The sequence below is a fragment of the Chenopodium album genome, chromosome 14, assembly GCF_948465745.1.
Source record: "Chenopodium album chromosome 14, dcCheAlbu1.1, whole genome shotgun sequence".
Classification (NCBI taxonomy): domain Eukaryota; kingdom Viridiplantae; phylum Streptophyta; class Magnoliopsida; order Caryophyllales; family Amaranthaceae; genus Chenopodium; species Chenopodium album.
Genome location: NC_137847.1, coordinates 50742736 through 50757360, shown reverse-complemented (window position 1 = coordinate 50757360; position 14625 = coordinate 50742736). Strand labels below are relative to the sequence as shown.

General features: G+C 33.5%; 2 protein-coding genes across 2 annotated transcripts; one reads left to right on the top strand and one right to left on the bottom strand.

The window, feature by feature from the left end:
* Nucleotides 1-3857: 3857 nt before the first annotated feature.
* LOC145578274 (23 kDa jasmonate-induced protein-like) lies at nucleotides 3858-4567 on the top strand. The gene is made up of 2 exons (XM_081635627.1): nucleotides 3858-4218; nucleotides 4545-4567. The coding sequence occupies exons 1-2, from the start codon at nucleotides 3858-3860 to the stop codon at nucleotides 4565-4567; spliced, it is 384 nt and encodes a 127-aa protein (XP_081491753.1).
* Nucleotides 4568-4893: 326 nt separating this feature from the next.
* LOC145577447 (protein PAL OF QUIRKY-like) lies at nucleotides 4894-6732 on the bottom strand. The gene has a single exon (XM_081634884.1). The coding sequence runs from the start codon at nucleotides 6509-6511 to the stop codon at nucleotides 5234-5236; it is 1278 nt and encodes a 425-aa protein (XP_081491010.1). The 5' UTR covers nucleotides 6512-6732; the 3' UTR covers nucleotides 4894-5233.
* Nucleotides 6733-14625: the final 7893 nt, after the last annotated feature.

The following is a 14625-nucleotide window of genomic DNA, read 5'->3' as shown; positions in this document are numbered from 1 at the left end:
TAAATTTATTCTTGGAAATTGCATAAAATTAGGAATTCATGACAAAAATACGCGTAAATCAGTGTTATTAGTGTTTATATTTTGATGATTTCTTAACTTTTACGATTTTCAAGTGTAAATTTAATGTTTATATATAACCCTAAGTGCTATGTAAATTTCTTAACTTTTTTTATAATTTTTACAAAAGTAAAATTAAAGATATTAATAGCCAAAGTAATGCATTGACAAGCGTAAAACCCGTTATGGTGCAATAAGGAAATAATGGATGAAATATTCAAGTTTAAGGCCTTTCAATTTTCAACGAATTATTCTTTTGTAGTTTCATCTCAATATACATATATATATTTTGGGGTTTACTTTGCTTTGGGAGTTGAACATCCTTCATCATAAGCAATTCGGTAATATGTCTCTTTCCTTATACTTGTCAATTTATAATTCTTTCGTTTTTTTTATTATTGCACCACTTGTCTTTTTAGGAAGTTTCATAAATATTGCACCATTTCCTCTTTAGGAAGAAAGTTATTTGTGTTCACACTACAAATATCCAACATACCCTTGTTTTTTCACACTTACTTTTTAGTTTATCAATATGTCATATGGTTAGTAGCTTTTAGTGGTTTGACCAAGTCAAACCACTATTTAACAAAAAATGTAAGTGTTTGGCAAAGTAGTGGTTAGGGTAGCTTTTAGTGATGAAGGTAGCTTTTATGAAAAGTTAGAAATATTAGCTTTTGAAATTAGAGGTAACTGTTGAAAATTTAGTCTATAGTATTATATATAAAATATTGATTTTTAAATGTAACAACTAGTCAACCGCTATTTTACCGAACACTCATACCTAAATTATCTATCTTCACAACTAACAACTTGTTGACAGCTAAAAGCTACCTACATAGCTGACAGTTACCTTCACAGCTGACAGCTACCTTCATAGCTATATTTTGCCGAACACGCCCTTCGCCACTAATCCGGTTGATCTTTGTAGTAGCGTTGCCACTTACAATGCAACCGGCAGTCCTATAACATTAAGATCGTACAAAAATCAGGTTGGACACCTTGGTGAATCACCTTACCCCGCCGGGCTTCTTAACGGGCAATGGGGCGCGTTCATGCACGTCGGAGATTGGGATCAATCAAGTTCTGTTGGTGCCCTTGTATATTCTGGCAAGATCAGTGATGAGGACCTACGTTACTGGGTCATATCTTGGTCTTATAGCGCAGCAAAAAGCACCAACAAGGTATTCATAAAACTTCAAATAATTTTATCATAATATATGTTTTTTATTTTTTGAAGAATTATCATAATATATGTTGTTAAATACAAGTATGTGTATTAACATAAAGTTTCATAATATAATTTTTTATTTATTTTTATTTTTTAGACTACGTTTGTTGTAATGGTAAATAATTATTTAGGAAATGATTCTTTATGGAAAATAATTTGTAAGGGAAAACACAATTGTAGACGAAATTTTCCTTTCTTTGTTTTCTTACAAGAAAAATCATATATGAAGAGGAAAATATAATGGGAGAAAATGAATGAGAGGAGAGGTAAGGGATGTAAGGAACATGGAGGAAAATGTGGCATACATTGGTCTTAGTAGGAAAACATTTTCTACATGTAGGAGAACTACTTTCTACTTTTGGAAAAATTGTTTCCACCCCTTACTAAATAATGGAAAATGAGAATTATTAAAAAAAATCCATCAAAACAAACGGAATCTAATATTTAATTATAACGAAGTACTCCGTAAAATAAGGTCAAATTAGTACCTCAATACGTGTGTAAACTTTAATTTTGCCAGACTGCCAGTTTTTCTAGGACATACGGAACATAATTTCTATAATAGACGAAATATAATTAAAGGTATCTTTAGTTAGAATTATTCATTGATTATTGTGCCAGTTGAATTGAGACCCTTGAATAAAATGATGAGTACTTTTTTAGGTGCACCTTAAATATTTATCATCTTCAGATCACCTAGTAATTAAAGTCTTCTGTTTTGATTTGCAGGTCTACTCATTAATTCATGTTAAAGATGAGTATGTGGGTAGAAACCAATTGGGGAGTTTTCGATTCACTCGAATCTGAGGGTCGTTTGGTCGAATATTCGAATTACAATGAGGGAGTGATAGGTGTTTCAATTGGGGGTGAGAAAATTTCTGCAATGGAAGCAACATTGACTTTACCAGAAGCGTCAGGAATACAAACAAATTGTATTGATAATATACCTATAATTGCACCAGAAGAGCCCGTGGGAGTGATAATAATGTGACTTTCCATTATCCTAGACATGATCTAATAGTTAGTTTAAATTTCCAATGTCTCACAAAGTTTTGCTTTTAAGTAATGCTTTTTGTGTGCCTAGTTTGGTTTAATTTGGTATGGAATACAGAGCAATAAGTAGATTGTAGTTCCAATGATTTTTTGTCATCAACTTTGAGGGTTGCTCTTGCTGTTAGGCCTCCCATAGTCCCATCACTCCCATGTACTCAGTAATGATACACGACTATTAGAGCGAATAGGGTTTTTATAAGCAACAAAGAGTACTTTTATATGTTTGGATTCCATATTTTTGCTCTTTTTAATTTTTAATTTTTAATAGGACAATTTAACAACAACAAACCAATTTTTGCTCCATTCTCTCAAAATGGATCAACCTTTAAATCTTTCCAAAATAAACCAAAGTTTGTATTTTTTTTTTCTCCCAAAATGAAGTCAAATGACTGATAACCTTTACAACCGGTAATTTATTTAATTTTCCTTTAATAATCTTTTTTTAATTAAAAACCTTTATTTATCTTTTCCAAATTAAAAAAATAATTGAAAAAAAAAAAAAAACCACTCTACCCTCACCCCACTGCCAGACACCCCCTCATCCACCTCTCCTCTCTTTCTGGCCACCATTCCCCCTCCCCCTTCACCTCCCATTTTCGACCACCTGCAGCTACCCCACCACAAAACTACCACCTTCTCAAAAACTAGAACAAGATTTCCAAGCTCAGAGTCATAAGCACGAGCCACTACTGAAATGATAGGAGATGATGAAAAGACCAAAGCTCTTATGGTCATGTAGTGTGAGGGGTCCGACGTAAATTGAGATGATGCCAAAGTGAAGCAAGAGTCTAACGGGAAAGCACGAGAACAACAGAAGAAAAGAACCAGCGACGGAGGAGGAACCATGGGCGGGTGGCGCGATGGAGGTCCTCACCGTCTGTGGTGGCAGTTGCTGGTGGTGTACATAGGTGGATGGACAGATTTAAAAGTTAGTCTAATATGAGAGAACCGCTCAAAAGTTTGTCTGTTTATGTTAAATTTTCCTTTTTAATATCTCCATTATTCATCACCCACCTTTATTTTTATTTTATTTTTGTTTACATTCATTGGCTTCCATTTCATTCCTGTATGATGTAATAAAATTTATTTAATTCAGTCTCACACAAACTCGTTATAATTTTATGGATTATCAACTAGCTAAACATGATTTAAGGTTAGTTGGTTGAATTAGTTTAATTGGTTAAAGTTTTAAGGGGTGGTATTCAAGATTTAGGATCAAATCTTGTCCAAGTTATTTGTTCTCGAGGCTTCTCTCTCAAGAAAAGAAAATACTTCGTAATATTTTTAAATTGCATAATGATAAGAAATTTGTGTAAGTAGCCAAGTCTATCACACTACAACCTCCTAAGAGATAGGACTAAAATCAACTCTTTTATTTTTATTTATTATTATTATTATTTGGTGCACATAAACTCCTTTATAAATCAATCGGGGACTCTAAAGCCAATCTAGATACAGGGGTACCCCTTTTATTTTCCTTCAAAAACAAAATTAATTTAAGCCGTAATTACTTTGAAATATGGCGTGCAACGTCTTTGGAGTTCCTATCACAACCGATTACCAAAACAAGGTAATAACCCAAAACGATCGAGCAAGGAAAGCCATGGAGATGAAGAATGCAGATGGTAAGGTCATCAATGCTCGCGCCTTCGCCTTATCTCTAGAAGGTCGTAATGTAGACAGCGTTGCTACAATGTGTATGATTTACAATGCAACGGGTGATCCCATAAGGTTGTTTAAGTACCATAATTGGACTGGAGACATTGGCGAAACGCCTTTGCCCGTAATTATTTTGAATGGACAATGGGGTGTCTTTGTGCATACCAAAGAATTGGGTCGACCTATGAGTAGTGCTCCTACTGCCGCTGTTGCTTATCAAGGCAATAACAACTATACGTTATTTACAAAACAACTATGTGTCCATTATAATACAAGTATATGTGATATTCTTAATAAAATAACTAGATATTCTTTATAAAATAACTGTATGTTCTTTACTGAACAACTAAATGTTCATTCCGCTTTTTTAAAAAGAAAACAGATGCACAGAGCATTGTGCATCCACCTCTGTGGAAAAAATTTCACTATGATACAGTAGTTTTTTTTTTCTTTTTTTAAGAGTCATAAGGACAGAAGATGAGAATCAATCTTAGAATTTCTTAAAACAGAAAATGAAGCTCTAATCACTTCACCTTATCCCTTATAGGCTATGATAGCATTGTACAATAAATAATCAGGTAGATTTTTGATAGACTTATTCCAAATTACTTGTATTATTTTTAATGATAGTTTTTATAACTTATACGAGTTCAAAAATTGAGATATAATATATATACTTGTACAATTTAAAAAGGATTTGTAAAAACAACCCCACTAAACAAAGTAACAAACAAACAAACATTTCATTATGGAAATTGGCCTTAGGAAGTTAGGCCCCTCATATAATGGTAATGCACCAATGCCATGTAAAAGGATGCTAATTTGTATGGACAGCTTCAATAATACCAACAACAGCTTTAGCTTTCCACTTTATTTGCCCAAAATTAACAATGAAATGAATGAACTCCCAAAATTCTTTACAATTGGTAAAATTTCTTTCTTATATACAATATATAATAATAATAATGATATTTCTCCTTTCCTTTTAATCTTCACATAGAAGAACCATAACTTCAACAAAAACAACATACTTACTTAGCCAAAAATCAACAAAATTAAGCAAAAACAAGATTGCTGCACACTTTTACTAATCACCGTATCATACTACGGAGTATGATGAAGCTTTTTTATGAGCTACTATAGCAAATTATAATTGACAACTCTTTTTAAATAATCTATACGTCCCTCTGGATTTAATTGTCACGTTACTAATTATTTTGAAATCGATGGAGTATTTCAACTTTGATAAGTTCGGCCCTTTGATCCATCATCATCTCCATGTATAGGCATATTCGTACCCGGATAAGTAGCAACCATACCACCATTATTAACCCCATAATAAACAGGCTGGTTCATCCCACTTAAACCCTGACTTTGAATCATATTCCCCTGCATTTGCATCTCATACATTTGACCCGGATTCTGACCCTGACCCGGATACCCAACTGGAACCTGAACCGGACCCGGCCCATATTGAGCCATATACTGCCCTTGAATCGGAACCGAAACCGGAACCACATTCCTATGAGAAGGAATCATACCCGGCCCAGACCCGGGTGCCTGAACATAATAAACCGGTACAGGCTGCTGCTGAACCGCATGAGCCCGGTAAGGTGAGCTCGGGTTAACATTATGACTCCAAACCGGACCGCTCACATGAACCGGTTCACCCCCATCGTCAACCGAATGCATATTCGTTTTCTCTGGTTTAGTCTTAACTGGTGGAAGGTTTGGCATAGACGGTGCAGAAGAAGCCGAACCGAAAGCCGGTGAACCAGGGGCTGAACCGGGGTTCGGTTCAGCTAACCCAGACCGGTTCCTAAATTTTGCAGGAGGTTGAGGTGGTTCATCGGAGCTTTCTAACCCGAATAAATAATCTGGAACTTCCGAAACAATTGACGACGCTTCTGATCTTCCTCTTTCCAATCCGCCGCCAGTAGAACCGCCGTTTAAAGCGTCGAGAAACCAATTCTCCCTCTTCCTAGAACCATCTAGAAGCGACGCAATACTCGAAGTTCTAGAAACTCCTCCTTCATTCGTATCCGGAAACAGAAAAAGCCGCAACCGCGGGATCTTATTGGTGGATGAGGTTGATAATCTGTCAAATTCCTCCATCATATTTTCGACGTCTTCATCCGTCGAAACTGTAATCAAAGCGTCGAGTTCTTCGTTGGGTAGCTGGTATTTGACGGTAAAGTCAACGGCGGCGGTGGCGTTAGCGACGGAGGTTGAGGAAGAGGTTGAGTTGTTGTTGTTGGTGTTGTTGTTTTGAGGGGACGAAAGAAGCTTCGAGAGCTTGGAAAGTAGGAGAGAGAAAGTAGAGGTGCGATTAATGGCGACGATTCTGGTATCACCACCGACGTAACGAAGCTGATTGTCGTGAGGACGAGGAAGGATTTTACCGCCGAAGCTAACCATGAGTCGAACCACCGATTTGTCGTCGGAAAGAGGGTGTTTATGGTGGACTGAACGCGGTGTTGAACTCACTGAGTCAGCCCCCGAGTCCATCTCCATTGTTGAAGCTTGAAGATGAAGAAGAACTCGGGATTTGATCAGGAAATATAATCTGATTTTCTCTCTCTAAAAAAAATGGAATTAAAAGAGGAGAGAGAGAATGTTTGTCAAATAATGGAGGGGGGAGATGACTGGGTTACACGTTCGGTGATGGATGAGTTTGTCACAGACGCATCATCAGAAGATTCGTTGTGTTTTTTTAGCGGTTTAGCCTAATTTTGGAGCTGATTTCCATTTAAACTAAATTAAATAAAGTTAAATTTGAAAAAATGGGTATTTATCATGAAAGTTGGGCCAGGTTGGGCCCATTTAGTAGGTGTACACTTGATTTTCATTAAAAAGTAAAGCATTATTGCTGTAACTTGGTGGTTAACTGTCATCAATTTTTGGATGTTATTTAAAGCCACAAAAAGAATAAGTGATTATTAGCCACTCCCTAATTATTATCAATCCTTTGTCTTAAGGGTTTATTAAGGTTATGTTCCCTCACCTATTATCTAACTGTTTCATGAATAATTAAGGTAAACTATGTTATTAAATTTCTAAATTAAAGTGTATGGAGTATGAAAAATAATTATGACTTGGGATCATGATGTGCTCTGTTTATTAAGAAAATCTACAAAATGTGTCAGAAATTATACCTTGAAAGGATTGTAGGAATGGGTGTCGTAGAATTATTATTGTTTTTGGAATATTTTTGTTCTCAAAATCTTTATATGTATACATCCGAATGTATATAAAAAATTTCACAAAATCTAAAACATTTTACATTTTCAAGATGTATATTTTAGAGCCAAAATTCAATTAGGTTATGAATTTCATATACTATAATTTATTTATATGACTATATAAACTTTAATAGTTTATGATTATATGTATGGATAACAGGCTGCCACGTGAGATAAGACACAAGGAGAATATAAAGAATACATAATGTTAATAATTATCGTAACATTAATGATAGTAATATTGATAACAAGACGTAATCCATTACTCAAATAATTGCATAATCTTAGATAATCATAGTGTAATATTCAACAACCTACTGTAAATGGTAGTTAATTGATCCAATTTGAGAAGTAGCTGAGCTGTTTGACGTGATCACAAGTGTATTAACAAAATGTCAGATGATTAAAAATTACAATTTGTTAGAAGCATCTGGAATTTAATAATTATGGACGGCATTTTCTTCCATATTAATTTAATTAAAGCTGATTTCATAAGGGAATCGCCGAATAAGTATCGTCTGGAGTTATCTTGTACTGTAACTTGCAGCATACTATGAGCTGCTATTGCTAAATCACAAATTACTTAGATTCTCCTAATACACGAGTGGTATAGAAATGAACAAAGATTCGTACAGCATAGGAGCACTTTAGAAGTTCAGATATAGACGCGTGAATTCCTTACATTTTCAGATTTCCCTCCGTTATTAAAGGGTTTTGGACCTCGATAGTTATTTTCACTTATCTTAGAATTTTTTTTTCAAATAAGATAACTTAGATAAGACAAGGAACATTAGGTTTTAAGTGAAAATAGGTGACTAAATCACACCTTTATATCAAGTACTCATGCCGCATTGACTTTTTTTCCTTTTAAAAGGCATCATTTGCAAAATTGATGTTCTTTACCAACTGTCCATATGATAGGTGTTATAAATAATGTTAATGAGAATGAATTTATATGTAAATTTGCAAGGAAAATTAAGGTTTATTCTTATGGTAATGTCAGCTCATTCAAATTGACCATTTTTCTTTAGATTAGAAAATTTTCATTCGCACATAATATCACCTTCCAAGTAATAATAACTAATAAGTACAATTATAATATTAATTTATTTCTCATTTACACTTAAAATTCATTTTCATTACCACAGTTTATTAGTGATTGCTAAACGGGTCATAAACTCATAAATGTACAAGACCAGGAAGTTATAATGTTTCAGTTGAAATTGGAAAGTGGTTTATGGGGCAAAGCAACATGAGATAGAAGGCTATTTGACGGGCGGCGATGAATGGGACCTAGTGTTTCATTGCCTTGTTCCCCTTCCCAAATGTGGACCCATATAATCCATATAGAACTTCCAAGTTGGTCCATACATTCATTATAGTTTACTTAATGGGCCCAAAATCTTAGCTTTAACTATGTACTCCGTATTACTATTAAGATATTTACGTTTTTTTTTTTTTTTTTTTTTCTTTCTTTCTCCGAAGGAAAAGATATTTACGTTATTATACTTGAATTAATGAATATTGCCAATAGCACACTCGCTTTAAATTTAACTTTTTAGGGCTCTCGAATTAATGAATACTCCCTCCGTGTTTTTTTAAGTGACACACTTTGACCGACATGTAGTTTTAGGAGATTTTATTGACTTTAATAAAATAAAATGTTAGTGGGGTAGGTTGGAGGAGTGAGAAATGATAAAGTAAAAGAATGTGAGAGGAAGTGGGGACCATGAAAGGAGTGAGAAATGATAAAGTAAGAGATAGTAGGGGTGAAGATATATTATTAAAATGTAAGGAATTTCTAAAAGAGGAAGTGTGTCACTTAAAAAAAAACGGCCGTTTAAGGAAAGTGTGTCACTTAAAAAAACACGGAGGGAGTATTGCTAATAGCACACTCGCTTTAAATTTAACTTTCTAGGGCTCTCGATTTCTGTGACTTATTTCTTTGGTCGAGCCTTCTTCGAAATGTGATTATAGGAAAAAAAAAATTAATCTATTTTGATTAAGTTTTCATTTTCCATCCTATTAATTTAGAAATTCCACTCAAATACAAGTAAATAATTCATTGCTAATATCAAATTAGAGGTGATTGAGAGTAAGGGATAAGTCAAGTGGTTAAAGCTTTTCTTTCGCTTTCAAGAGATTTTTGGGATCGAATTCACCCCATAAAGCTCTCTAAATACCAAAAATTAGAGTTGATTATTGAACGAACTGGGCCGGGCCGAGTCTACAAAAATAAGCCCACTTCGCATTCTCAAGCTCGCCGAAAATAAATTAAATAAATCAGATCAGGCTTAACTCGATTTTGGGCCCAAAAAATCGGGCCAACATCAGGTCGGACTAACGGGCCAGACTAACTTTCATAAGCTCTACATCAAATGGAATAATTGAGAATTTCGTCTATTTATTAGTTCAAGATCCTTCTAACTAACCCTAATCTAACAATTACTCGTAGTAGTTTGACTATAGTACACTTAAACCAAAGACATTATCAATTTTAATTTCATTCATCAAAGCCTGTTTAGCTTCTAGTCTTCTACAATGAGGAAAAGATGGCAATGCCCAATGCCCTTATTTCAAAATCTTCATTCATGAATTCTCTTATCCTTCTATGTATTACTGCAATTTAGTCCTAGTTTAGTGTTCTTAGTGTTTTGTTAGTTTGCTTTTGTTCTTCTTTATTCTTGCTTTCCACTTCTTGTATGGGGCTTGCCCATCTAGTCGGCTTCACAGAAGAAGGAAAAAAAAAAAAAAAAGTTAAATTGAAGATTAGATCAATTATCAATAAATATTTTCATTATTTTATATAAGTAAATATCAAATTTTGTGGCTTTTTCACTAAAGGGGCCCTATGCGATAGACCACCTCGTATATGCTCAAAACCACCACTGTCCTTCCAAAATCCTGTTAAGGACCCTGATGTAAAATCATGTCGGATCCAAATAATGTTTTCCTTAGACCAAGCCGAAGGCTATAATACATGACTAGACCGTTTTCGAAATTTCGAGACCCAAGTCGCCACATTTGGGGTTTCTGTATTGTTGGATCACAAGCTTAGTGGACTAGAAATAAAGGTGGACCGTTTGCAGATTGGTATACTCTCGATGTAAATGGGAACTTGGACTGGGTTTTAGGTTAAAGACTTCTGTCAAAAAAAACAAAAAAGGTTAAAGACTATAGGTTGCAAATTTGCAATCTGTAATGCTGTTTTTTTTTAGGTCTATGCAAGTAATGTTGTACTATCTCCATCCTATAATATAATTCCCACTTTCTATTTTGGTGATTCAAAATTTTGTTCATGTTTCTATTTTTGGATAGTATGTAAAAACTATTATATCCTCATTTTTTTTAGCTTTATTCATTTTATTTCGAGTTTGTTCACATTTATTGAACTGAGCTAAACTAAACTGAACTGAATAGAGTTGAAATGAATATTTTATGAGGAAAGGAAATTAGGAGCTGAACTGAACTGAACTGATTGGAGCTGAACTGAGATGAAATTAAACTGAAGTGAACATGCCCGTTACCCTTAAATTTTGCACATGTCTTGTACTTTTTTTTACTTTCTCTCTCTAACTTGTAATGGTACAATGGTACTTTTCACTTTTATTAATGTATCGTGAAAAAACACAAACAAGAACTATATTATAGAACAAATGGAGTATTTGAATATAGTACAAGTATGTTTTTATCTACGTCCTGCTCATTTCACGGGAAAAAAAAATTTAATTCACAAAATATAATTTAATTTTAGTAAAAGTAAGTTAAGTTAAACAAAATCAAATCAAGTTCAATGAATTTCGATAATTAAAAAGAGTTTTATTTAGTAAGTTTAAGCATAATAATAATAAAACTAAAAAAATGATGTATATAACTCTTAAGACTACATATAATTAGCTAAAAAGAAAAAACAAATGAAAATATAATATTAATATTGTACTCCGCATCAAATTAAAAAATTTATTAAACTTTTGTTATTAGCCTTAAGAGTTACATATAACATTACCCTAATAAAAATAATTTAATTTAGTGCATATAATATAAGTTCATTAAATACCAATTAAACAAAATGACTTGAACACAACTTTTTCTTAATTTAGAAAATAGTTACGTACGTCCTAAGTACAATTTACGTCATTTTGACTTTTATAATTGAAAATATATGACTTATTAGCAAAAATTATAAATAAATGGTTTTTGAATAATAAAAAAAATAAAATAAAAAAGAGATGCTTGCCTAAATAAGATGACTTTTAAGTAATGAATACTCTCATGAACTAGGTTGGCCTCAAGTGTAATTATATAGAGGTCTAGCTAGCTAGCATTCACACAAAATGGTATCTTTTTTTTTTTTTTTTTTTTTTTGTTATAGGGAACAAAAATACAACAAATGGTATAGTATTTTTTGATGTTATTTTGGGGTATATGGACTGTGGAGACAATCGAGTCACATAGAGCAATGGTATGAACATAATTTGATTTTTTTTAAAAAAAATATACATTTTTTATATCATCCTTAAATTACAGCGTTACACCCACTATACTACTTGATGTTAGAGCTGTTAAAAATTGACCCGATCCGAGAACCCGGTCTGAACCGGTAATGATGTGAGCTTGATCTGTACCCGAACAATGGGGTGAAACTAGTGACTCGTAACCCGACCTGAACCAACCTAATGTTAACCGACAACTGATTTGATCCAATACTTTATGACCTGAATCCGAACCCGCACCCGACCCGATAGTAACCGTCAACCGATTTAATCCGACTCGACAACAATTCAAACCTGAACTAGTACCCGACCCTATTAGAACCTGAAAACGTGTATAACCCAACACAACCTGTTATTGAAGTGAGTCATGGACGGTTTAATAAAATTTTATATACCTTTTGTTCTTTATTACTTCGTATATAGGTGTAATAAAATCTTGATAATGCTTGAACAAATTATGCAGAGCGTAATTAAATAAATTAACTTGACCACATCGAATTTATTCGAATTGAACTTGAACCAAAACCAAGAATAATGATCCAACTTTAAGATTATCCGACCAAATAATTATCTTACCCAACCTTAACCCGAACCCGAATGTACCATCTATTAACCCGACCAAACCCGAACCTGAAATTGAACTCGTTATGAATTTGACTCGAATCGGACCCGATCTACACCCTAAAGGATGAACGACCCGGAATAACTTGAACCGAAATTGACCCGACCGAAACCTGAACCTGATCTGAGACTAGATTGACCCGACACAACCTGATCCTGATTTGACCCGAGACCTCATTTAACCCGACTCGAACCCGACTTGAACACCTGAATTGACAGCTCTACCTGATGTCTATACCAAATGATTTCTATCTTCATAACATTATTAAGGCAAATTTGATCGCCTCACTGTAACATTTTCTTATTATAACAAACAACAAACAAGCACATTTTTGTATCATAATATATCAAATTGCCTTACCTAAGATAGATAGATGTTGTACTTTGCTTATTAGTATCTTGATTGTTGTCTTTTTCCATCACTCCACCCCACCCCACCACACACCGACTTCATTATTTGTACATATTTCACAATGACAAATAACGTAAATTAGTCGTATAATAAAAGTCCAAAGTGGCTTAGGCGTTTATACTACGTAGTCCAATCCCCTTTCTAATGATTATTCTTATTTAATCAGCAAATTATTTTTGTCAAATCTATCAATTGGGCATACGTTGACATTATTTTAGCTTCAATCTCTTACTTATCAACTTGCTGTTACTCCATACCCAATTAGTCCATTACTCAATGCGGCTATGCCAATAATTATAATTGTAACTTCGTAAGGTTGGCGCATTTAATGATTACCTTGATATTTACGGTCTTATTCTGATCACGTTCTCACCAATTTTATAATGGTATTGTAAGTTCTTGCATATCACCTACATTTTTTATTAGTTACAACAAAGTATGGAGTAATTTTATGTTGGAGTAAATAACAGTACTACTTCATTAAAATTAATAAGAAATAGAGACCTTATAAATAATTTTTCTTTCGAAGTAGCACCATAATTTAGGCTTATACTCAATTATCCCAATAATTTCATATTGGATCTAAATACCTAATTTAAAACTCGAATTTACTTAAAATAATGATTAAAGATACTTTGTATGAGATATAATCAATATCTTTAGACTAATTATATTAAGATATGATTTAGTAAATATTATCTTTACTATGTTTGTATTTCTTTTGGGAAATCGTTAGGTGTTATTATGATTTTTCTTAGGAGAGAGTAACTTGGATTACCTTTTTTTTTTTTTTTTTTTTTTTTTTGGCAAAGTAACTTGGATTACTTATTGATTATATCTTCTAATCCTTTATATAGACTACTTCATAAACTTGTTAATTTGTTCAATTATATAAATATATAAGATACGGAGTATTAACATCAATGTCGACCTGATCCAAATAAATTAATACGTATATACGTATATATTCAATACTCAACCAAAACCAAAATCAATCCAAAATTCAAACGAGTCTTACTTTGATGATCCAACCCAAAATTATCCCATCAAAACCATCCGATTTCACCTCCAAGAATCAGTATGTATGATTTTTTTTTTTTTGGTAAATTAATTTTCAGCAAACACAACTTTGATTTCATTTTCAATGATCTTTTCATCAATGATATTTCAAGCTGTAATTTGTTTGTTAGTCAAAAAAACAGCTAATACTATGGCCATGTTTGGTAAATGGTTTTTTGGTTAGCTTTTGGCTTTTGGCTTTTTTATGTGGTCAAATAACCAAAAAAAATATGTTTGGTAATTGGCTTTTTAGTCAGCGAAAAAGCTGGCTTTTAAGCCAAAATAAAAAAGCTGCTTTGAGTAGTTTTTTTTATTGGCTTTTGGCTTGTTGACCCACAAATTATCTAATAAACAGCCAACAACCAACAATTAATTTACCAAATACTTTTATTAACAGTCAGCTTAAACATCCAAACATTTCAGCTGGTTAAACAAGCCAAGTGAACCAGCCAACCGCCTACAACCATTTGCCAAACAAGGCCTAAATAGGAGGCTGCCCCCATTTATCTCCTAGATTAACAAAAATTAGATATCTCAAGAAAGGCTGAATAAAATATAATAAAACTTGAAAAAGGTGAGTGAAAAGTAGTAAGTGTGGGTCCTTTCATGAAAAAACGTCTGTTAGTTTTTGATTCTAAAGCTAACCCATGGTTAGAAGTGAACTAGTTTTCATTGCAAAAGCATGTTCTTCACTCTCCTTCGTATGACCACCATTGCACAATGACCGTCGCCGCTAAAGCAAGCCGGAAGTCCAGCCGGCCGGCCATACAAACGATACCCTAATTGCAAAGCTTGTAAAGT